At 32.3% G+C, this 25,904-nt stretch overlaps 5 protein-coding genes across 5 annotated transcripts; 2 read left to right on the top strand and 3 right to left on the bottom strand.

Moving 5' to 3' along the window:
* Window positions 1-672: 672 nt before the first annotated feature.
* On the bottom strand, window positions 673-2,638 carry LOC101203121 (xyloglucan 6-xylosyltransferase 2). The gene has a single exon (XM_004134160.3). The coding sequence runs from the start codon at window positions 2,391-2,393 to the stop codon at window positions 1,023-1,025; it is 1,371 nt and encodes a 456-aa protein (XP_004134208.1). The 5' UTR covers window positions 2,394-2,638; the 3' UTR covers window positions 673-1,022.
* Window positions 2,639-5,798: 3,160 nt separating this feature from the next.
* LOC101211479 (translocator protein homolog) lies at window positions 5,799-6,772 on the bottom strand. Its single transcript, XM_004134440.2, has one exon. The coding sequence runs from the start codon at window positions 6,564-6,566 to the stop codon at window positions 6,048-6,050; it is 519 nt and encodes a 172-aa protein (XP_004134488.1). The 5' UTR covers window positions 6,567-6,772; the 3' UTR covers window positions 5,799-6,047.
* A 2,253-nt stretch (window positions 6,773-9,025) lies between these two features.
* LOC101203366 (40S ribosomal protein S21-2) lies at window positions 9,026-11,197 on the top strand. The gene is made up of 4 exons (XM_004134162.3): window positions 9,026-9,164; window positions 9,260-9,328; window positions 9,427-9,559; window positions 10,854-11,197. The coding sequence occupies exons 2-4, from the start codon at window positions 9,279-9,281 to the stop codon at window positions 10,917-10,919; spliced, it is 249 nt and encodes an 82-aa protein (XP_004134210.2). The 5' UTR covers window positions 9,026-9,164; window positions 9,260-9,278; the 3' UTR covers window positions 10,920-11,197.
* A 3,667-nt stretch (window positions 11,198-14,864) lies between these two features.
* Window positions 14,865-20,171, top strand: LOC101202885 (probable protein phosphatase 2C 40). Its single transcript, XM_004134159.3, has 4 exons — window positions 14,865-15,065; window positions 16,534-17,715; window positions 18,306-18,570; window positions 19,680-20,171. The coding sequence occupies exons 2-4, from the start codon at window positions 16,543-16,545 to the stop codon at window positions 19,805-19,807; spliced, it is 1,566 nt and encodes a 521-aa protein (XP_004134207.1). The 5' UTR covers window positions 14,865-15,065; window positions 16,534-16,542; the 3' UTR covers window positions 19,808-20,171.
* Window positions 20,172-20,692: 521 nt separating this feature from the next.
* On the bottom strand, window positions 20,693-22,719 carry LOC101211229 (heavy metal-associated isoprenylated plant protein 35). Its single transcript, XM_004134439.3, has 3 exons — window positions 22,200-22,719; window positions 22,023-22,098; window positions 20,693-21,838 (listed from the first exon to the last, which is right to left on the bottom strand). The coding sequence occupies exons 1-3, from the start codon at window positions 22,248-22,250 to the stop codon at window positions 21,084-21,086; spliced, it is 882 nt and encodes a 293-aa protein (XP_004134487.1). The 5' UTR covers window positions 22,251-22,719; the 3' UTR covers window positions 20,693-21,083.
* Between the last annotated feature and the right edge of the window lie 3,185 nt (window positions 22,720-25,904).

Raw genomic sequence — 25,904 nt, 5'->3', positions numbered from 1 at the left:
TTGTAATATTTGGTTCTATCCCTTATAACTTTAATAGTTGATCTAATTTAGAAATAAAAGTTTAGAATTCAAACTTTTAATTGATACAACCTATGAACTTTAATTCAGGAAGGAATGTCGATGAAATTTAATCACTAAGCTGGAAATGATACGTTAATCTCTCTTTTATCATTCACAGCTTCAGTTTTCTAACTTACAAGTTTTTCAACGAGTCTAATAATATTAATGACCATTGACATTATAGGCAATTGCAATTATTACCACCATTAAAGTAACTAACAAAACATAGCTATTTCTTTTTATTATTGTTTTCATCATTAAAGATGTTTGATAATGTAATGAACATTCATTACACAAATAGATGTTATAAAATAAAAAAAATTACCAAGTTTAGTGTCTACCCTCTACTTGATTTGGTGGCTATGTTTGGATATTCATGTGCTTGGATTTAGCCATTTCATTAAAGTGATTTTTGAATTTCTTTCCAGTTGAATCTTGTAAATTTCATATGTAATAACTACAAAACTCATGAATAAAATTGAAAATTTTACAATATAAATGAAGTGAGTGATGGGCAAGAGAAAAAAAAGAAAAAAAGAAATCCCACTCCCAAAACAGAAATTTGAAGCAATAATATAAAACACAATCAATAGTGAAAGCTACCAGAAAAGGTGGTTGAGAAGACAAGGAAATATATTGATAAGACAAATTTGTTCCAGAACTCTCCCTATCATTCATAAATCTCTTAGATTTTCCATTACAAAGTGTTGACCTAAGAAAGAAAATTTTCTAAAAATCAATGAAATTTAGACATTAATAACACAGTTTTGTTTTTTTTTTAGCCCCCCAAAAGAAAAGTTTACAAATCTCCAATATTATGGGTAACTGATAAACCATACAATTTTGAACACTGTATTACACCTTTTCAAAGAAGAAACAACACATCCCCAACCCCACCAAAAGGCAACTCTATATTGCATTTATAACAACCATTGTAATTTCAAGCATTATTTCCATGGCTATCAAGAAGTTGTTGATGATACCTTTATAGCTTTGAATGCTGGATGAAGCAACCCAAGTTCATCCTTCACCTCCAATGGATTACTCGTATCGTTTCGAACTCGCTTCACTCTCCTGCTACCCAATGACTTGTGTGTAAAGCCATAGATTTGAAGAATTTGATTATCCCCGAAGTTGAATGCTCTGTCCATTTGTTTCAAGCATCTTTCAACTGGGTAATCTCCAAATTTCCCGCATGGTTTACACCCGACGAAATGGGTGACGAGAGGCCACCGATGATCACCGAGACCTGGATGGTGATTCTCAATCATCTCCTCGTAACGATCAACCAAAATGCCCCAATATCCGTGTAAATAGTAGGCATTCTCAAGGTATACTTTCTCCCCCCATTGATCCCTTTGTGTTGCCAATAAATACACCATGGCTGACTGATCATCAGCTTCGAAAACGGGCCTGTCCTTCAGTTCTCTGGTCAAGATCTTCCCAGCTTCCTCTCTAACCTTCCCTTTTGGCCCCATCGGCGCCCAAGCATCGAGAATGTCGAGTGACCATTGGCAATTCCTTAGAAGAAAACTTCCAGTATTCAACCCAATCCAATTCTTCTGATCATAGACCATTTCATTCCATCCGTGCATCACAAAGTTATGATCCTTATACCTTTCCCATGGAACCTCAAAAGCCATATCAGTGAACATAGCATCACTATCCATCCACCATAAGAACTCAATCTCCGGATGTGACAACAAGAGCTTCCTAATCAATGGAAGCTTAGCCCAGAAACCCGCCATTTCAGCATCAAGAAGCGCGAAATTGTAAAAAATCTCAATCCCATGAAGCCTACAGTAATCGATCTTGTTCTTAATCGATTTCAAAAGGTAATGATCACCGACAGGATTCTCACAAGGCTTTGGGGAGGATCCAGTAACCAAAAGAACTCTAGGCTTATTAGGTCGAATGAAATTAGGAAAATCAGGGTTGTTCTTCAACCATTCACCTCGCTGTTGATCCCAATCAGAAATTTTAGGGCCAAGACTAAAGGGTTTATTCGGATCGGGCTTCTCATCCTCACCTTCATCCACCAAAATCTTCGAAATATCGAATGTAGCATAATTATTGGACTGCTCCGCCGGCTTGTTGGTAGTCTCCGGCTGAGCCTCTTCAAGAACACGGCGAGGCTCGACTCGGCGGCCACGAGAGGAGAAATGGGAACGGATCTCGTTGAAGTCCTGCTCGGGAGTACCGAACTTACCAGCGCCGACAGTGCCACGGAGGACAACGACGGTTAAGAAGAGACATAGAACGGTGACAGCGCTGTGGCGGAAGGCACGCTGGATGCGGCGGAAGCGGGTGGGTCCGAGAATGCGCTCAATCATGATTGTGAAACTCCTCGTGCAGCGAGGGCAGAGAGCCTTGAAAAATATGTAAATGAGAAAAAGGGAATAACAATGGAGGAATTGGGAATTGGGGATTTAGATTTGGATCTGTGACGGTGGAATCGACAGAGAAGAGGGTTTTTCGGAGTCGGTGGAAGAGAGAAGGGATCCTAAAGAGAAAACAGAGCAATTAAGCGATTTACAAAGAAAGCGCTTCGGACAATTTTCCTTTTTTTTCTTTTTTTCTTTTTTTCTTCTCCTTTTTATTTAACCATTTTTCCTATTAGGAACTGGGACCCACTTTTATTATTTTTATCATTATTTTCTCTTTCCTTTTCTTTTTTTAGTTATCATTTCTTCCTTTACGTCATTAATCAATGGACTATTCTTTTCTTATATTTTTTCTTTTCTAAAAGTCTTAAAAATATAACCCCCCCCCCCCCCCCCCCCCCAAAAAAAAAAAAATACTATGCTAACTTAATTTGATTATCATAATAATTATTAAATTAAAAAAGATTATAGAGTGATATATATTAACTCCTAAAACATTTTTACATCTTAAAAAAAGCAGATAATAATAATAATAAAGAAGTAGAAGAAACATAGCATGTGGTTAATGGGCCCACATGAGGGGATTTTATATGGTTATAAAAACTTGATATGATTTGAATTATGGGAAATTAATTAGAAGGTTAATGAATAGTGAGGCTATAAAAACGTGGATCCAACCAAGGAAGTCAAGAGTCAATGTAGTGTATTAACGCGGCATTTGGCACCTAATATCTTTATTAACCTCATTTATACTTTACATTACCCATCCCCACTTCATTACCATTCCATTGCCTTCAAACTCTCCATTTGTCCAATTTTATTTATTATATTTCTTTTTCTTTTTCTTTTTTATATTGATTTTAATAAAAATGTTTTGGGTAAACCATTTCTTTTTAAACACTTTCATTTATCTTTAATACTAAACTCTTCGTAATACTTATTCAATTACTCTTCAAATTGTATTGATATTTTTAATTTAATTACATTTTTATTGGGTGTGATACAAATAATCGAAAAACCAAATCAATCCAAACGGATCCAATTGTTTGGTTTTGTTTTTTAATATCAAATTGGATCTCTTGATTTGTATCCATAGAAAAAACAAAAATTATTGGTTCAAATCAAATTTTGGTTGAAAAAACCAATGAAAACCAAATGGTATAGATATATATATATCTCTAAAAACAAATTCTTCACTTGGTATCTTTTTGTATTATAATTGTTATGGTACATGTATATTTGTTGTTTATAAAGAAAAAAAAAAGACTAACTATTATGTTACGCACCTATTCTTTATTTAGAAAAGTACTAAAAAAAAAATCAGAATGTAAGAATAAAAAATCAAAAGAAAAAAGAGGAAGTATTAAAAACCGAAAACCAAACCAATAATAAACCAATCTATTGGTTTTTTTGTAAAACCGATTGTTTTGTTCTTGGTAGACTCCAAAACCAACCAAATTGAACCAACGATCCTCTCTAATTTTCACTGCATAGAAATATATTATATTTTCAAGAGTAATTAATGATAAAATCAAACATTTAAATGGTGAGGTATAAAAATAATAAAATTGAACAATCCTAACACTAACAAAAGAAAAAGCCTTTCAATCAGCACTCTTTCTCTTCCCTTTCGTAAGAACAGTTTTCCATCTCTACCAAAGTAAAGAAAGATGTGAGTAAGTAAAATATCTCAATCCTTTTTTAATAATAATCATATTTCCATTAACGAAGCTATACCTAATCTCAATTTTCTGGGAGATGTTGGCCAATCTGATATACATCTTTTTGAGTCTATTATCCCCTATTGTTAAAAAATCTTCCAAAAAAAGGGATATAATGTGTGTGACTAACAATTTGTTAAAAAATTTCTATGAAAAAAGTTTGGTAAGATCAATGATTTTAATTATGTGATTGAGAGGATGCAACGTAAGAAAAGTTCGTTTGAATGAAGGGAATTATATGAGGCAAAGATAGAAGCGCTGGAAAAGAAGGCAAGAGAAATTGAGGCTTGTTATATACAAAATTGTAAAAAGGAAATAGCTTGAAAACAAAGTCGTCATACAGTACTTTGTGGGGTTTATTCTGTGAGTGATGAGAAATAGAGATTTGAATGTAGATATATAATACCATTAAGAGCAAGCTTTCGAAGATGAAAGAATCACAAATTTGTGAAATTTCATCTATGAAAAACAACGACAAAAATAAGAAACGTAATGTCAAACAAAACAAAAAATGGAAGATGACTAAGAGAAGCATTTCTAACTACAGAGACAAAACCTAATAGCTTTTGGAAGAAATGTGAGGTAAAAATAGTGTTAGTTTGATATAAATATGAACAAAAAACAATCGTTTGATTAGTTTTAGCAACGAAGTTTTATGAAATTTATACTGTTTAATTTCTTCAATATACATGTTTTCAAAGGCATCATAAAATATAACAAAAAGAAAAAAGATCTCTATATATCATCGACATAAGAGGATGTATTAGCATTGAATTGAAAGTTAAAACTATTAACTATTATTTATTTTTTATTTTTTATTGTCTATGAATCAAATAAATACGATTTTGAAATTAGGAACCAAATTGCAATATATAAAAGTGTCCAACATAGAAAGTAAAATGTGTAAAGGATTAGGATACATGAGTTTAAATAGCTAGATTTGGATTAGGAATATTTTTAAAAGTAACACAATAATTTAAAATATTTACAAATTAATTTGTTATTTCGATTAGGGATTGTTGTAAGATATTCTTAATATAGAAAATAAGTAGCACAAATTAAATAATTTTGTAAACAAAATTACAAAAAGAATGTTTAATGGTGTGAAAGAAAAGTAGGATTAAAATTTTTTATATAGAGTTATCTGACACTGTATAATAAACAACATTTCATGCTCCAATAACATTGACATAGTAATAAGGAAACGACAGTTTCCACGTGATCATTTTTTTGTAATGTAAATATTGGATTTAAAATTTGCATAAATTAAAGGAATAATAAATAAAGATTAATATATTTTTAATGAAATATTGTTTGGAAGTTTGATGATAATATTTTTCATGAAATATTGTTGAGAGTGATCTTCCTATAAACATTTTTTAAAAAAATATTTGTTAGATAAAAAAATAAGTTAGTTTTATTTTTTACTTTAAAAAAAAACGATCTTCTTAACTCAAATTATCTTCAAATCATTAGATTACTACAAAGGGTGATGTGTTTTTCAATAAATCTTGATTTAATCCCTTCATCAGTTGATTATTACAATTATTTAGCCAATTTTGATTGGACGTTCAAAATATACGCATTAAAACTGAACAAAACGTATGTATAAAATAGACTATGAAGTAAAAAGTAAACATGAAATCGAGATCGCTGTCAAATAAGAAACAAGAAATTCATCATAAAAATCTCCTACGGTTCGATCAAGAACGCATGAACCGAAATAATTATACCACTAATTCTACAAACTTTCCTTTCAATCATCTCCTAACAATTTCTTTGTACTGTGATAAAAAGTTCTACAACGTCCTAGTAAAAAAAAAAAAAAAACAATGTGATAAACAAATCTTTTCAAAAATCACCAAATGATCAAAAACCTCAATCAAAGATCAATGAACACATACGTAACAGCAGAGAGATACGCAGTCCAAGCCAAACAAGGCTTCATCAGATCCTTAGCGAAAGGATTAACTCGCTTGAACGCCAGATAACACGCAAACAGGGTCACACAATCCAAAACACAGAACAAAAACGCAATCACCACAGACCGAATCACAAGCACCAGAGGATTCCAAACGACGCTGAGAGAAAGGTGCGCGATGTAGAGCGGAAGAGCATTGGAACCGCCATGGAAACCACCGTCCGCCCAAACGAGCCAAGCTGCGAGGCCAACCAGAAAGGAGGAGCCAATGGAGGAAAGCTGGATGAGCCAGAGTGGGCCTATCCAAATCGGGCGGTTACGGTTGGGGTAATGGCGAGAGGAGCGGCCAAAGAGGAAGATGGCGGCGATTGTGAGGGAAACAGGAATGGCGACGGAGACGGCGAGAGAACGGAGAGCTCTCTTGGCCTTGGTGTATTTGGATTCTGGTCGGGATTTGAACGGAGGATTGGAAGAAGGCATTGTTAATTTGAGAGAGAGAGAGGAAGAGAGGATTGGGAGATTATGAAAAGAGGGAATTGGAAAAATTAGGGCGAAAAACGGGAATGAAATTTGAGATATTAAAAGGAAGATTGAACGTTACGGAGAAAATTCAGGTGTTTATTTCTTAAGGACCTTCCGTTGCATCTGCATGGCGAAATTTCTTCTTCTTCCAAGAACTCATAATATTCTAGCCTTACACTTTAGTCCTCTGTTTTAAATTCCTTTTCATTTACACCCTTAAACATTCTCGTATTTTCAATTCAGTCAACTTTAAGTGGGGACTAATTTGGTATTTCCCTTTTATTGCATCATATCTTGCTTTGAAGATTATTTCTAAAATTGAAACTTAAAAGAGTTTGTAAAATGTAAATAAAATGATTTTGTTTGTTGTTTATATACAAAACCAACACTTCTTTTATATCACAATTCTTTGAAAAGCTATTAGGTCTTTTTGTCACTTTGCAATGCTTCTCTCTTTTATTTTTTTAACAATTGTTTGGTTTGTCTTTCTTCACCATTTTATCAAAACAAAATATTTCCGATCTTTAATCATTATAGTAATGTAACTAATGTTATTATTAGTATTATGTTCAATTTTTGTACCTCCACGATTAAATATGTTTAATTTATCCTAATCTATAAAAATACGAATATATTTACATTTTTTCAAAACTTTTATTAAAAATGTCAGTATTAACAGAAATTAGAAAGTGAACGGTAGACAAGGATGAGAGAGTAAAATTTCAAAGTATAGTACAAACGTGATATTTTAGATTATATTTATATTAGTAAAGTACAAATATCGATCACAATATCTTGAAGTTTATTAAATTTATAGCATAATAAATATAGATAACTTGAAAAAAGTATAGCGATTTCAATTAAATCTTATTGTACTTGAGATGATAAAATTCAGTTAATCAGTAATACAGAAAATCGAAGAAAACACGTTCCACAAAACGTCTGACGATTTTGTTTTTTAGCTCTTTCCTCTTGATACTTTTGTATATAACGAGTCTCAGTTTCTTTTCCTTGTTTTCCAACGTCTCTATTTTCCCTCATATAATTGCCTCCATTTAATCGACTCTTTCTTATAGCTCTTTTCTCCATTTAATTGACTTCTAATTTCATTTTTTTGTCCATAAATTGCTAATCACAAGGCATGAGATCCTTTCCTTTGGAGAGAATATGGTATGAATTAAAAGATGTATATAAGTTTGGCCAACATCTCCTGTAGCTTCGTTAATGGAAACATGATTGTTACAAAACGGTACTTGAAAAATTTTACTATTTACTTCAAAATACATCTTTCTTCGTAGAGACGAAATTTCATACTCAAAATAAACACTATTTCACATCTAAAATTTTGTTTTAAATTTATAAATTCAATCATTCATTTTTAAAATTAACAAATATAACCTTTGATTTTAGTCCTAATAAATCGTTTTAAAATGCTTAATAGATGTATAAACTTTTAATATTATCATGAAATATCATAAATATAAAAATGCTTAAAAATTACCCTTTGTATCATATCAAACTTTTATAGCCAATGGAAAAATGCATAATATGCATATTAGATACATAAATCCATATGTAATATATCTTATGAATGCTTTTTAAAGTTCAAGAAGTATATATACATATATGATACAAATGTAGAGCGAAAAATTTATCTTCATATAAAGTAATGCATTTAACATGAAATTTTGGATCTAATTTGTGTTCATATGTAAATTAGTTATGCTCGTCTTCGTACAATTATATGAATTAAATATTTTATCGAAATTTGTAAGTAAAAGAAATTAAACCAATTTATCTTTTACTAGTTATTTTAGTTTTATTTTTTATATAGGTAATTTTCTATTAAAATGTGTTAAAAATATAGTCTGATTTTGTTGTAAATAGTTGGTCCGATTTTTCTATTTTTGAAAAAACTCAAATCTGTTTTACTGATGGTTTTTTTCTTCTTATTTTTCTGTTTTTCTTATTTTTTATATAATAAGAACCATAGTAATAAGTTATTTTTTAAATAACAATAATAATTAGATAAGAAAACTAGGTTAAATGTTAGTTTCGTATACTTTAAATATTATTTTGAAATTCATATTATTCTTTTAACAAATTTTCAATATAGTTTCTCAAAAGATAATTTTTCTAAAATTAAAAACCTGTAAAATAATTACAATAACTTGAATGGAAAAAATATAATATGTTAATATATATTTTCAAAATTATAGTGATGATAAGAAAGAAAAAGAAAAGAAAAACGAACCATAAATAAGAAGGACTAAATTATGATTTATCAAAAGTATAGGAATTGAAATTTGAAAAATGTAAAGCAATATGTGATTATTACATCTTAGGATAGTTATGGTCCAAATGATGTTGAAAAGTGTATTTTATAAATTGATATTTGATAATATTCAATGAAATCAATATTATTTTTTTAAAGTTAAAATATGCAAATAATCCAAAGATATATTTAGGCTTAGGGTTTGTCTTCTAAATTTTAGGGTTTCTTCACCACGCCTCTTTCTCCCTTTCGGATAGTTCGTTTCCTCTGTTGTGCTTGCGGTTTGTTCTCTCTCTGTACCCTTAAGAGTCATTTGCTCTTTTACTTCTTCAATCTCATTCACATTTTTGTTCGCTAATCTGATTCCAAAATTTAGGTTTCATTCACTTATCAAGATGCAGAACGAAGAGGGTAAAATCACAGAGCTTTATATTCCCAGAAAATGGTTCGTAATACAACTATTATTTGTCTCACTTCGATGATTCTGTCACTAACTTTCATGTGGGTTGAACTTTTTCATGGGTTATTGTGTCGTTGATGCAGCTCCGCAACGAATCGCCTGATTACTTCCAAGGACCATGCTTCTGTTCAGATCAACATTGGGCATTTGGATGAGAATGGCATCTACACTGGGCAATTTTCTACTTTTGCTCTCTGTGGTTTCATTCGGGCCCAGGTGATTGTCCTTCCCCTCTATTTCTCTCCTTGTTGTTGGGTTTGTACCGAGAGGATGCAGTTTTTAATATGTGATATATTTGAGCATTGACTTGGAACGAGGCATTTTATATTTACTCTGTCTTGTTGCACACTTAAAACTAATTTTTATGCTCTTTGTTGCGTAGAAAGCGTGGTTTAAGAACGATGCATTGAACTTGGTTATGATTGATTCCGTCGGTATTTGACTTTAGTTCTTCTAGTAAAGGGGGTGCATTTGAGAATGACTTATTCTTCTTGGCCATTTGATTCTCTGCTGGCTACTGGCTGTGTTTTTATATATAATAACAAACAGGTTAATTCAATCTTCTGTGATTCCTGTTGCCTGATATATTATGAAGCACCGTTTTATGGACGGCTGTAGACTGTAGTTAATTGAAACTAATCACGACTAATAAAATAAAGAATATGATAAATTTAGAGTTGGACTAAATCATAGCCTTACGAAAGAAATCTTAAACATTTATAAACTACAATCTATAGACAGTAATTGAAAAGTACTAGATGAAACTTGGAAGTGAAAGAAAATGATAAGAAAGGGTAGAAGTTTGCATAAATGAGTCTCCAAAGGGTTTCTCCTCCTGCCTCTGCCCTCTTGCTTTCTCTTGAATGGTGGAAGAAGCCATTGTAGATTTATAATCAAGAGTTTAATACTAAAGCATGGCCTGCCTAGAAAAGAAATCTCAAACATAGCTAAAGTACAGACTATAGGCAATATAGAAATTCACTGATGGGAAATGAAAGAGTGTGAAGGAAGGGTAGAAGCCTCGAAATGAGTCTTGAAAGACCTTTGCCATTTGCCTTTGTCTTCTAACTTCACTTTGAAGGGTGATAGAAGTCATTGTAGTGTACAAAATTTTCATGTCCATAATCCATTATCTTGTTATTTCTTTCCTCATACTCTGGAATCTGAGTTGAAGCCGTACAAAATTTTCCTGTTCTTTTCACTGTGGTGTTGATGCTGCTGATTTTGGCCATGTAGCTGTCTAGAATCTTGCTGTATAGTTCAATCTCCATGCTTTGGAATCTGGCCTGATGGGGATGTTTGAGGCTTCAGTTGATATGATTTGATGTTTCCTATCATAGCTTGAAGCATGTCTTTTGCTGTTGCTTGAATATTTCACCTACTTGACTGGGTTTTACATATTCCATTGTATTGTCTGGCCTCATGGATGTTTGTCTTAATCCTCAGCTTTCAAGTTCTCTATCTATGGTGATCTTGATGTACTCATGGTGCTTTCTTATATTCTTTGTAGGGAGATGCTGACAGTGCACTGGATCGCCTCTGGCAGAAGAAGAAAGTTGAAGTGCGTCAACAATAGATGATTGTGCAGTTCTGGTTCATCTCTATATCAAAGTTTTCAAGTATAGAGATACACTTTTAAGATTTTTTGAACCACTCGTAGTTAAGTAGTTTCTTTTGACAATTTAAACTCGTTAGTTTCTTTAAATGCAAACTCAACTTCATTGAGTCTGGACAAGCAATGATGAGTCAAAGGAGGACCAAAACTAAGTTGAATGAAATACGTTGAAGTTCATTTTCCATTAAAAATATTGAGTCTCTCAATTTTGAGACAACTCTCGAGCCCTAATTCACTCACCATATCTTGCTTTTCTACTCCATTCCTCTCCCTCAACTAATTACTAACGCCTTTAATATTCGTAACCTTATTCCTAAACTTATTTGAGTGGTAATTATAATGCATATTTGGATTCTTTCTTCAACATTTTAAGAAGTTGGAAATGTTCATGATATTGCAACTTTTGACATTACATGAATATTTAACCATGGTCCTTAACATTTAATCATAGTATTAACCATAGATAACATTTGAACTGCATATCTAAACTTAAACTTGCATCTCAATTGCATTTTGTGTATAGTACTTGGGAACTGAAGCGTGATTTAGAAAAGAAAAAATAAAAGTGAGAGATGTGATTGAGAATGTTAAATAATGGAGTTGCGTGTGGAACTCTAGTATCTTTGAACATGTATTTGTCTGCTTTCGTAAGCATAAAACCTAGCATCACTTTCTAATTTCTATTACTAGTTGTTAAATGCAAATCTAATCTTTGATACAATTATGTCACATGGATTCAACTTTACCATATATTTTAATAAATGCCTCAAATATTTTTGTTTTTGTTTTTTTTCTTGTTCATGGATTTTCACTACTTATTAATTTAGAACTTTTGAATGTTTTTATTAGGTAATTTATTTTGAATTTGCCAAGTTTGAGAACACCATACAAGTGCTTCCTTTAAAAAAAAAATGGTTGGGAGATCTTAAACATATTATTTCTTTTTCAAATTTTATTTTTGGGTGCAAAAAATATAAATCCAATTTTTGTTTGTTTCCTTATTGTTTTTTAAATAATAATTTCTTTTTATAATTATTATCTATAAAAGTCTGGCTTAATTTTGTTTTTAAACTATCAATTGACTACATTAATTATTTTCAGTTAATTTTTAAAATAATAGAGACAAAAATATATTGTAATTTGACATATTATATGAAAGATACTAATTATTTCACACCAACTTTTTTTGTAAATATTGAAAGGTTTGAACATTCCTATAACATTGGGTTCTTCTGATTAGAGAGAAACACCTATTTTAAATTTCATCCATTCATTTCCATTCTTACCTGAAATCAAGTTGGAAATTCAGTGAAAGGTTTAAAATCATAGTCTAAAAATTGTTTAAACCCAACAAATGGGAGTGTTATATAGTAAAAAGAATGACTTTGAGTTTTATTCAATCATAAAACTAACTTGGAAAATCCACTCGCAAGTAATCAAAAAGCAAAGAACCAATGTGAACAACATCTAAAATATTTTTCATTTGATATGTACACAAAAATTAGCGAATCCCATGTTTCTTTTCTTTGAACTTGAAATCAAATCCTCCATTATGATTTGTTATAAAATAATAATAATTTAGGGTGGAGGAGAATATAAAGAAAATGATATGTGTTTTCATGTTCATGATGGATGCATTTGATTTGATAAAAGCCTCAAGTTTTTGTTTTACTTTCTTTCATTCTTACAATTTTATCATTATCATTATCTAGTTTTTATGTCACGTTTTTGGTTTCACATGTAATAGTTAATATATAATTCATATATTGGTTCTTTCAGTGGCTGAAAAGCCATATACCAAATATTCCAATCTTGGCTCCTCCAAGCTTCAAAATCATTTTGAAGTTTCAGTGGGCCAATATCAAACTAATTTGACATTTTCTATTATTAATTATTTTTTGTGTCTATAGTTTTCCTAATTAATAAGTTTAATCCATGTATTAATGAGTTTGTGCTTACTTATACTTCAATAAGAATATATATATATATTTCGTAATTTTCTAAGAAAAGTTATTAGGGTTTGGGAAATTTGAACCCTTGAGAAGTGTTATTATTATTATTATTATTATCATTATTGCTTAGGATTTTTTTATTGTGTCCTTTCTCTAACCAAAAAGACAAAATCGAGAAGAAAAAACAAAGTCATATTGTTCATTTTGGCACATGACTTCACCACACTCAATCATTGGGAACTTAATCACATTTCTTTTTTAGTTCTCATTCCAACTCTTATCGATGTTAATCAAAATATAATCATCTTGGGTTTTTGTTAAAATCTGATGTCACAAAATACATATCATCTTAGTCTTAAATAGTACGAAGTTAATCGTTCATTATACATATCATAATATTGATAGTATTCTTTAGTTTGTGTGGGATTTTGTTTATACCTAATGAGACGAATTAAATGTGGCAGAGATATTAGGCTATTGCTTGGTGAGTGATATTTGAAAACAGTGGAATAATCCAAGAAAACACAATGATGCATTTTACGGTTTTAGTATTTTAGGACATGCACTTCAATATTTGATTTAAAATTAATACACATGATTTTAATCCATACAAAAAAATACCATGCATTTATAAAATATAAAATTGTTTTACTTACTACGTTCATGTTTTGCAAAAGTATACCGTGTAAAAATTTTGTCAATTTTACTATTTTAACGATTCTCGTCACCATATAAAATTATCAATATAAAATCTTAATATTGTGTCAATTTTACTAATTATCAATATAAAATCTTTCATCGTCACCATTCATTGACTCAAGTCCATTGCTTGAGTTGCATGTATTATTTTTTTTCTCGCATTGTTAGTATTATTTTTACCCATTAGATGAAGTGATGTTCTACTTGCATTTGAACAATTAGTAAATATATGGTTGACACATCGACAAATATTTGATCAACTGGTGGACATATTTTTGTTTTTATTTTCTTTTTTAACAAATTAATTGGACACTATAAACACTATACGCCTAATATTATGGTGTTGGTGCCTGATTGAGATGTCATTTGTTTGCATCATCACTGCACCAAATTGATTTAAGAGGCAAATACAATTAAGATTAATGTAAGATATTCACGAGGAATATATATCAGACACTCACGGGCCAACTATATTAGATGACTGTTTTTTTATAAACGTCAATTACAAAGATGATTGCAAATAAATATTTTATCTCCTTTCTACTCTATTAGAATTCTAAGCTTGATAATTACAAATATTCAACTTTCTAAATGAAATGAAATAAAATAACTAAAATATAGTGTATGGACGTGGTTGTTATTGATATTTATTATTCAAATATTCAGGTTGTTTTTTAAAACACTATAAATATAAAAAGTAGCAATGAAATTTTAAAAGGAATTATACATTATTGAAATAAATAAAGAAAGAAAACAAATAATTATCAAACTATGCTTAATTTTCATATTTTTTTAAATATGTGAGTGTTTGGGACTCGTTTAGACACATCTAAAACATTTTAGTCGGAGGAAAAGTGGATTTAAAAAAAGAATGAAGTGTTTACAAAATTATTTAGAAAAAAGGATTATTAAACAAAGTAAGAAGAGGTTTGATGTAGGTAATTTTTAAAAACAAAAAGGAGTTTGTTTTGAACATGTGTAGGGTTAGAAATGAGAAGAAGAAGAGTGATGATAATTACAAAAGAGTGAAACAAATAAAGAACAAAGATGAGGAGTACATGTCCATAGAAGGCAAGTTGGGGCAACACACTATAAAAAGAAAACAAGAATGAGTTAAAAAGAAAGTAGATGATAATTTAAGGAAGAAAACAATTAATAAAAAGCAAGGTTGTATCAATTAATTATTTATTAATAAGGAAGTTCTTTGATTTAAAATTTAACTAAAAGCTAAACATTGAATAAGCAAAAATTGGTAACCAAAAAAAATTCTCTAAATTTAGGAGAGCGTCTTCCTGTCCATCCAATACCCCCTTCGCCTTTAACGTACCACTCACATACACAGATTCTCCATTTTCTCTTCTCTTTGCTTTCACTCTTCTCTTCTTCTCCATATGCATTCTTCTTCTCTTCATCACCATTCCCTTTACTTCCTTCCTCATCCTCAGCACCCTCTCTGGTTTGTTTCTCCTTCTCTTTCTCTCTCTTGTCTCCACCTTTTCTCTCTTTCTTCCTTTCTCTGCTTCATTATGTTCTTTCAGTAATCGGTACCAATTCTGGCGGCTTTTACCATTCTTTATTTCCAACTCTCCTTTTCTTTTCTTTTCTCTAATTTATTGCAGCATACGTTTACTGGGTTTTCTGGGTTTTCTGACGTCTTCTGTTAGGTTACTTTTTGTTCTTACTTCGCTGCCTACCCTCTTTTTCTCATCTGGCCTTTCTTCTTTGAAATGGGTTGTTTTCTTGATTATCTGTTTTATGATCGTTTGATGGTCAATATATAGGTTGTGTTTGATTTTGGGATTTCTAGTTTGTGTTTAATTCGTTTTTTTTTTTCTTTCTTTCTTTAAATGAGTGTCATTGAAGTTAAGAGTTTAGTTGTCATTGTTGTCGTGACTTTTTTGTTTCTGGTTTGTTACTGAAATAGTTGGCACTTGGTATTTAGTTGTTTTTGTTGTTTGTGTAGTTTATGGAACTGCAATTGTGCTATTGTTTTACTGTTTGGTTTTTCTTTGCATGGGTGGGTTTAGTTTGTGAAAAGGATAGGAAAGGAAAGGTTATGTAAGGTGAAAAGGATATTTGAGTAACCACAACTAGGTTTAGTTAAATTCATATCGGGAAATTCAATTTGTAGGGGAGTCGGTGGAAAGTACTGTGTGGATTTTTGTTTTCTATAAGTTGAATAGGATAGCAAGAATGCATACTGCAATTTTCAGCCAATTGATGGATTTTTCATTTTAAGGATTAAGCTTTCATTAAGAAAAAATGAAAGCATGTACTAGGGTGTTGAAAAAAAAAAAGCCCTCAAAGGGAAAGGAGTCTTGAGCTACAAGAAAGAACTCGTATTCATAAAGAATGATACCCAAAGGATAATTAGTAATTACAATAAAAGGATGTCCTTAAGGACACATTAAACTTTGCACGCCCTCCCCAATCTCCTCTAAAAACCTCTCGACTTCTCTAAGTCCTACCACACTTCACATATGATAGCAAACAACAAGCCTTACCACAGGGTTTTCTATCTCCCTTTATCCTGAAAAGGAGAGTTCTTCAGTGTCACCTCAATCACTATCACAGAGCAACAATGCTTGTTACACTCTGGACAAATTAAACCTTACTCTAAAGGGAATAAGAAAACTGGTATCCCCACAACAGATGATGTAGATCAACCCCATGTTTGTTAAAGATAATGAACATCAAGCTAATTGATTGATATTATACATACTGAGTTTAAGACCTTACAACATCATAGAGCTTCCCCCACCATTTTTCACTGTTTAGAAGTCTAAATTTCAAGTATGTGTATGCCTGGATTTATTTGGTGCTATAGAAAAGACAATCGAGTTTGACCTTTCAAATCTAACTAACTTAAATTTGCCATTTTTATTAAGAAAGTGCATTAAAAATGAATGTATTTGTTGTAACAGTCATATAGTATGCTTCAAGAAGCTTCAACAAAACCCGAGGGAGAACTTGAAGTTAGCTTCGGTTATAAATGCAATGGCAACATAGGTGAAATTCATGATGTTTCTGACAAGTTGGAGATTCAGTCTGGACTTCAAAGGGTGAGCAGTTTCTCTTGCTTATCTGGGGCTGCCTTGAGTGCGAATGCCACCCTAGCGAACACAAATATATGCAATGGGTTGATAGGAGAAGAAATTCTGCCAACCTGGGATTCTCCTAACTCCTTCCGTAAGGTTCCCTCATCGCCTACTCTTTCAAGGTTGGATATACTGTCAACGTCTCTGCAGAGTAGTCTGTCAAACTTAAGTTGCAGTCCATCTACCCCGACCTCTGATTATGATTCATACTTGTTGAAATCCATGAGTTCTCCATCTGGAGGTGAAGGTTTCCTTAATGTTAAGGAAGTGCAAGTGGCAGGTGGAGCTGCTGGTGAGGACAGGGTCCAAGCTGTTTGTTCTGAAGAAAATGGATGGCTATTTTGTGCAATTTATGATGGTTTTAACGGAAGAGATGCTGCTGATTTTCTTGCTGGCACATTGTATGAAACTATTGTATTTTATTTTAATCTACTAGATTGGGAAGCCAAGAATGAAACCTCTGACGGTTTAGACATGCATGGTTCACATCTTCTTGATGATAGTAACATTACTCAAGGAAGATTTTCTCCTATGGGAAACAATAGTAAAATTTCTTCAGATATCCACAATGTGTTAGAGAACCATTCATATGCCAAAGCAGGAATGAAAAACTACCCTCTAAGGCATGGGGTGTTCGATAGCCTCCAGCGTGCTCTTAGTCAAACAGAGAATGATTTTCTGCACATGGTAGAACAGGAAATGGAGGACCGCCCTGATTTAGTTTCTGTTGGGTCATGTGTTTTAGTTGTTCTTCTTCATGGAAAGGATTTGTACACGCTAAATTTGGGTGATAGTAGAGCAGTACTAGCTACCCTTGATGAAGGTTCTATGAGAAGGAATAGGGGTCTGAAAGCTGTCCAGCTCACTGAGAGTCACACTGTGGATAATGAACTTGAAAGAGCTCAGTTACAACATGATCATCCCGATGATCCGACAATAATCGTTGGTGGCAAAGTCAAAGGAAAACTGAAGGTGACTCGTGCTTTTGGAGTTGGCTACTTGAAGACGGTACGCGACAGTTATTGATTGCGTGCCTGCCAGTATGGCCATATTCTCATATAACACAATATCATTTCTCTGTTTGTGCAGTGTATAGAAATTTAATAAATAGAGTAGAGGCACTGTTTTAAAATGCTAATAATGATGCAGGTTGTTCCTATTAAAAAAAAAAGAAAAGAAAGAAGAAAAAGGATGCAAGTTGCTAAACAAAATAGAATTTTTGGTTGCTGACTAAGTCTTCATGCTAATTGATAATACCTACGTGATATTTTACTATAGCTATGTCTTAACCATGTATGTACGTTCTGTATTTGAATCCACCACCCCATCCCGTACTTGTAAGGATTCTATCTTTTCTTCTCCTGTTACTTCGGACCTCACCTGACCTTGGTAAAATCCATATCAGCTCAGGACAGAAAAATCAATATGCATGATCACTTTTATTATATATAGGACATGAATTTTCAGGACAAAGTTGATGTGGTATCAATGCTAAAAATGGTATTCATTTCTGAGTGAACCAGGTAACGTCATCTGCATTCTGGAAATTATTTTAGTCCATCATAAGTTTGATTATTATGCATTTATTTTCTCTGCAGAAAAAATTTAATGATGCTTTGATGGGTATTCTTCGAGTTCGTAACCTAATAAGCCCTCCCTATATTTCCACTCAACCAGCATTGTCTATCCATAGGATATCAAAATCAGATTGCTTTGTTATAGTTGGAAGTGATGGTTTATTTGACTTTTTTGGCAATGAGGAGGCAGTGAACCTTGTCCATTCGTATATCTTGAGCAACCCAACTGGTGATCCTGCAAAATTTTTACTGGAGCAGCTTCTGTTGAAAGCAGCTAATTGTGCAGGTGAAATCTAAATCGTTTTGTGTGAAATATTTATTAACTTATCTTTGGCATGATATTATCACGAATGCATGACTGAAAAGAGTAAGACGACTTTAAAGCTTACATTTAATGTCATATGTTGACTCCGGGCTAGAGTGTTGAACTTAGTTATTTATGATGTTTTTAGCAGTTAGCAGAAGTCAACTTTTCATTTTGTTTTATTGCTCATTTTCTTATGCTAAAAGTTTCTTATGTGTCTAAAACTAAGCATTCCCTTCAAGTTTTCAATAAAAGGTGAATTGTCAATTCCTTGCGACAAGATAAAACATTACAAACCTTAGAATCTAATGGCAAAGTAAACGTACAAGAAAAAGAGACAATTGCTATCATTTAATTCCCGACCAAAAGGCTAATACTGTTGGAACAAATTGGGGTTAGAATTAGAGTACCCTTGCCGGTTCTATATTGTATCCTCTTATCCGTTCTCACTTAGGATAATCTTTTGAAGAGGTGTTCTTTAATATTGTAAAATACTAATCAGTAGCCATTATTTAAGGATACTGACATTGAGTACAAGTTCAGTGAAAACACTGCCCTTTGATTCTGCTGTTTGGCCGGCTGGAGAAATTGTACTCATGTTATTTCACCTGTCAATTTTATTTAATTTTTAACATGAGTTTTCTAATAGATTGTGTAGTTATTGAAACCCACACATCTTAGGAGGTGTTTGGAGTGTTGGGTTGTTTATTAGAGTATCTGGGTTATACTAGTCCGAGTTTGAAGTGTAAGCTACTTTAGTCTAAGTAGGAAATAGTATGCACTGTAACAAAAAATGATTTAAAATAGTAAAACTTGACGTGTGTATAATAACTCACTTGAAGTTAACGTGTGTATAATAGCTCACTCCACTTGAAGTTGGGGACTCAAACACCCTCCTAGTGTTTTATTTTCTTCGCATCAGCTACTTCATAAAAAGGATTAAAAATAAATAAATAATAACTACTTGTTTAAGACAACGAGGTGTTTTAGTATTTTCCTCAGAAGTAGACTAATCTTGTGCCTATAACTTGAAATTTTCATATCTGTTTGAATCAATCGGAGCTGATGATGAAAGAACTTATGTTTTATAGGTTTTAGCAAGGAAGAGTTAATTACCATTCCAGCCGGCAGGAGAAGGAAATATCATGATGATGTAACTGTTATAATAATCATCCTTGGAACAAATCAGCGCACCACAAGGGCATCAACTAGCATGTAAGCTTAAATTTGGCTGTTTTTGCCTGCATTAGCTCATTTTTATTTCGTAGTTATGCACTTAGACCTGTGGTGGTAGTTCTCATACTATATGTATCTAAGTGAGAAACAATTGATTTTGATAGGGTCCTTATGTTTCTTTTCATTATTTGGCTCAAAATCTGATCAAAGAACCTCTTGTTCTCGGATCAGGTTCTTGTACTTTTACAATAAAATACATTTTAATTATAGCGAAGTCTCTTATTCTTAGAGATAAATGCTGAAAGATCCAAGAAAAGTTAAAAGTTTGGATGTAACCACAAAGGACTGTCTTAGGGTCTGAATGATATCTCTGAAGATTCTAATCACAAAGATCATTGTTTCTTCTCCATTGTGGTCAATCTCTCTTTTCAAGTTAAATACGCTTATTCTAATATGCAACAAGCCAAATGTCGCTAAATGGATAAGGCATACATTACAAGTTTGATTTTTCACACATTTTTTTTTAACTTTAAGAAAATGCTAGTAGTGCACTTCTTATAGGATCTGCTAGATTCTGCATTTGATTTTGATATATTCACCAAGTTATGGATCAGTGTATCTTTCCTCTACCACGTAAATATTGTTACATTCTTACACCATCTCGGCAATGGCACTAAATTAAATTAACTTGCTGGTTGGTCCAAGATGCACAAAATATTAGAGGGGAAAACGGTCCTTGAATGCTAATACTATTGTATTCTGAATTGCTTGGATCCAAGATACTGGGAACTGGGAAGACTGGTAACTACATACTATTTTAACTTATTCTGCCATTTTCTCTTTAGCTTCAGATACGACAATGTCAGATGGGGGTAGTTAGGATTTGAGTGGATAATGGAATGTTAGCGTAAAAGTAAACAAATGCATAATGCTGAATAGGTATACACCGTTTACATGGTGTAGTATAAATTCTTTTGTTCTAAATAGAAAAACTATCTCAAGCTGAAAATTGTTCAATCATTGAACTTTTGGGACAAACTTGAAATTGAATAATTTTTCTAGATTACTCCTAGTTAGTGTCATTAGAAATTTGCAGAAAGTTTCACTTGAAAGAGAGCACAATAAACCTAAATGTTCTTTTAAACCAAAAATTAGAAGCACCCAGCCCTTCAAAACTTTTCTACTTGCTAACCTTCCTGTCATTTTGGATCTCACTCATGTACATCTATACTCATCCTCCGCTGTTTTACTACATAAAACCATGACTTCAAATTACCATATCTTGCCCTTGATTTCGATATTGTCTTGATGTTAGTACATCACATGATGAAGCATCCATGGGCATTCTCTTCACTGAAATAATCCAGGTACGTCTGTGGCTTTGCTTGATCCTCATAGTTGTCTGTCGGATCATTTGAATATGAATATGGAATCGGTGGGACATGGTAAAAAAATTCAGGACCTTTACCTAAATGAGGCGCATTGTAATTTAACCCCAAAATAGGTGGAGGGAAAATATAACCCTTTGGGCCTGTGTATATTTGGTGTGTCATTGGGTTACCATTTTTTAGGCCCACTTCTAGATCCTCATTGAATAGCCCATGTCCATTTTGGGGGATTGAACTTGATTTATCACTAATGTTATTACCTGGATGCCCCTTCATTTTCCTCTTTTCACTACTTTTGTCTGGAGAACAACCCTCTTGTCCAGTAGTACTGCCCTTGGAGCCGGAAGCCGGCGTGGCCTCCCTGGCCGGAGGTTTCTTGGGAGAGCTTCCAATATTCTTTGACTTGTTATTCTGTTCTTCATGGTTTTTCTTGACAGGGCTGACCTTAAACTCAACCTTCTTTGCTGAAGCTTTATTAGTACCTGGACTTCTTACATTTTCTTGGTCTTTCCCTTTGTTAGTCTCCAACATCTTGATGCTCTGTTTCTCTTTTCCCGCTTGCTTTTCTGGCCATATTTCCGCATGTTTACCTGCCTTTCCCAACCTCTTGGTCAGAGTCTCAAGACTAACATTTCCAGTGACTGTAACTTTCTGTTGGTCTGAGTCAATAATGGTCGTATAAACGCCTACAAGATTAAGAAGGTTATCACTTCCAAAGCTTTAGACTAAGGGCAACTTGTAAAAGTTCCCAAATCCTATACTTCACTGGTAAAAGAACTAACATGGAAGGAAAAAAATTGGAACTATCAGTTGTTAATTTTCTCACATTTGAAACCAAAAACAGTAAAAGTGTACAATTTGGAATGGTACCATCAATGCTCTGTAGAACCTTTTTAACCTTCCTCTTGCACCCTTCACAGTGAATAGAAACTTTCAAGACCCAAACCTGCAAAGAAAAGAAGGGGATGAACGGGGGAATGCCTGAGGAGATGAAAAAGAAAAAGAAAAAGTTCAAAACTTGGTAAGAAAGAGTAGGCATTTATTTACCTGTGCTCTGAGTGGTTGTGAGGGTGCTGCTTCAGAACATACCACAGCCATTGGAAGGAAAGTCCCAGTTCAGTAAGAGACGGGAATGACCAAAAATCTGCTTCTGGTTCAAAAAGAGAGATTGAAAGTGAAACTATGGAGTCGAGGAGTCATTATTCCATAGATTTGCTATATACATAGTATTGAAGAAGGGAGTTCGAAAAGAGCACTGGTCTATCAAGAAAATGACAAAAGAGTAGCAGCTTTCCTAGCTTTCTCCCCGTAATTATAGTGGAATTTAAAAGCAGGCTGCCAGGTTTCACTCTCTCCCAACAAATATCCTGGAAACTCTAAAACTCTTTTTAACAAATTTAAAAAATCATCATGCATTAAATGGTCTTTTTAATTATCTGAACTACTCCCTCTCCCTCTTTAATCTAGATTGACCCATTGTTTAATCCTCCTTTGTATCACATTTCAAGATTTATTGTTCTTTTTCTCTTTTCACCCAATGTATAATAATACTATTATCTTCTCCCAATTAGATAATCCCTACATTCATTCACAATCACATCCTCGCCTTTTCAAGCTTACTTTGGTGCAACCCTTTCCTCTTCTATTTGACTCATTAATGACGATTGATTAATAGGAGTTAAGAATACCAAGATTTGTCCAATGAGGGTTTTCCTTATGTGGAAGTTGAGAAATCTTTGCCACAGCCCATCTAAGATTTCTTTTCTTCTACATTTTCTATTAGGTTTTGCCAGTGATTTTGGTTTTCAAATTAGGTTTTCCTTTGTCCTGTATAGCCCTACCTCCTACAAGTATTTTTTTTTTTTAATTCCAAACCTTAGATGCTAGGAAAAGCTGTTCTTATCAAATAACTTGTTTTCATATTTTGAAATTGATTGAGATTTCAAAAGGGAATCCAAGCAAAGACATTCAAAACAAACAAAGTAAAATTTAAAAATCTGATTAAAGTGTTAGTAATCAACCTTACATTCTTGTTGTCAAGAATACGACTACGAAAAGTAGCAATAAGAGAACAAACACATCAAGACGTAACATTTGTTCCCCTTAAATTTTCAAGTGTTTAAATAGAGCTTTAAAACACTCATAATTAAGTTAATCCAAACGTATCCTTTTGTAGTGCTAGAGGTGCTAAGTTGAGTTCTAAAGCATGTAGTTAATATGTTAAAGTTAGAAAATCAAAGTTTAGCTAAAGTTTTTCAATAAATGTACAAACTTCAATAGTGAACACTAATGAATTTGATGAAGTTACTTAAAACCGACTTATGAAGTCAGCGGACTAAACACTCTCCCAATCTATTGAAGAAGGTTGAAAAACTTGTGAGTATACTAAGGAGAATTTATTAGATGAATTCTCACGAAGTAGGTAGGAGTCCTAGTATCGCTAATAAATAGCGAGTCAAAAATAAATTTGTTGGCCTCTCTCTCTCATGCATTGAATGAACCACATAATGCATGAGCTGGTTAAAACCAATGTTGTATTCTGTCTGTAAACAAAAAGAAAAAAAAGGCCACATTTCCTTTAGGTAGACGTGCGGCCATGGCCAAGGGGCATCTGATGATCTCTGAGTAAAGGCAAACATAGTTAAGATGACAACTTGATACAGACAGCCCTACAGTTGTAAGTGAATTTATATATTTGCAAATAAGTGAAAAGAGAGAACACTCCCATTTTCCCACGCAACATATATAATTTTGATTGACAGCCAGAAGTTATGAAGGTAAAAAGGACAACACAATTAACAATGTATAAATGAAAACAGCAAACAGCCCCTTTACCCTTTCCTCTGTTTTGTAGCACTTCCAAGTCTTGTTTGTCATTAAACTCCTAGCTGCTCTCTCATTATCTTATATCTTATTCTTTTGTGTATAGTTTAGTTTTACAGAACTTGGTAGTTTAAATGTATGACCCTATTGTTTGAATTTTTGAGGTGAAAATAGGTTTCAAAAGTCTTTTATGTTAGCTTGTATTTGGTTATATAGCTTCAGAGATGGACTTAATAACTCTAATTTTCTATAGTTTGGGTTTACATTACTTCATCTTTGTAGCTAGTCCCAAGCTTTGGTAAAGCAAACAATCTCCACATACCATATATGGGTTTGGTTAGGTGTGTGAAACTAGACAGCCAAACACAATCTAATCCAAGTATAACTCAACAAAACCAACACCATGTTAGAAGCAGTTTTTAGATTATCCCACCTCTGTATGTTTTTTAAGTGGTGGAAATTTTGATTAAGTTAATTACTAGTTATTCCATATTTTAAACTTTTGAGATTTTTTTTCCTTTTTATTTTAAATTTTGGGATTAATATTTAATAAGAGGTAATAAAGGGAAATAAATAGGAGTAGTTTTAAGTGACCAAATTTGTTGGTTGAGAAAATAATAATTGATATTTTAATAATTGTGAGAAAATTAAAGTGATCCCACCAACTCTGCTTCGGAAAATGTAAATTCATATCGTTGGGAAAATAAAATGAATAATGTTGATGTGCGTGTGAAGTTAAAAGTACATTTCAAATTTAAAGCTTCATTGATGTCAAGAAAACCTTTCCAAATCTATATTTTCCCAAAATAAATAAATATAAATCAAATCAAATCGTACATTATTGTACAAAATTCAATTATTTGACCATCTTTATCTTTCTTACACGACCCATATTTGAATGATCTCGTTTCATTCGTTGGATGATTTGATCAAATGTATAAACCTAAACAAACGTAAGTATTTTTCTTCTTACACATCTAGTAATATTTTTAGTCTATATGTATAGTTTTGGATTGTAAATGTAGGCCTCTTAATCACCAACCAATGTGTTCTATGTTATATGCAAGTTCAATTATGGTTGCTTTGGTAGATGCTCCATTATTAAGATTTGAATGAAAAAATAAAAGCTATAGTGTTATTAGCTTTATTTAGGAGATTTATTAAACTCAGTTTTTTGTATGTAGCTTCATTTGGGTATATGATTTTTGTGGTTGAAATTTGAATTTAATATTTAATTGCTTCGTGAAGCTTTGAAATTTATTTCTAATTGGTAGTAAAAAATAAAATAACTTAATTCTAATTTCGTTTATATAATTTTGATTGATTTAAAATCATTTTCATTTTGATTCTTATACTTAAACTATGCATTTCATCCCTTCAAACTTCTATCTCTTTTTTTTCTTTATTGAAATTTTAGCATGACTTTACTCACTAATTTTCTTAAAATGTGATTTTCACAAAAATAAAATAAAAAATCTTAAATATAACCATAAACTTGTATTAAAGAGTTCTTATTTTACAAAAAAGTTCGTTAAATTATGCCAACGCTTGTAAAAATGTAAAAATATTGAAAAATTTGAAAATACATACATCAAAATAACAAAAAAGAAAACTTAAGACATAGTTTAACAAACATACGTCAACTAGAACTATCATACTAATTTAATTAGTTAAGCTAAAAATTTCAAGGAACAAAAGCCTAATTTTGATACCAAAGTATTGATCTTCGAGTTTACATCAATATGCTAATATACGTATTTGAATGGTGTTTGGTTTGGTTACTGTTTGTCTTTTAGAAATTAAACTTATAATCACTTCTTCCATCCATAAGTTACTATGTTTTGTTAAACCGCAAAAGAAATTACAAGAAGGCAAATACAATTTTCAAAAAATCAAAATCACGAACCAAATAGTTACCAAAACCAAGCC

This window comes from Cucumis sativus, chromosome 3 (assembly GCF_000004075.3).
Source record: "Cucumis sativus cultivar 9930 chromosome 3, Cucumber_9930_V3, whole genome shotgun sequence".
Taxonomy (NCBI): domain Eukaryota; kingdom Viridiplantae; phylum Streptophyta; class Magnoliopsida; order Cucurbitales; family Cucurbitaceae; genus Cucumis; species Cucumis sativus.
The sequence above is the reverse complement of the archived record's forward strand: the minus strand, read 5'-3'. Positions and strand labels throughout refer to the sequence as shown.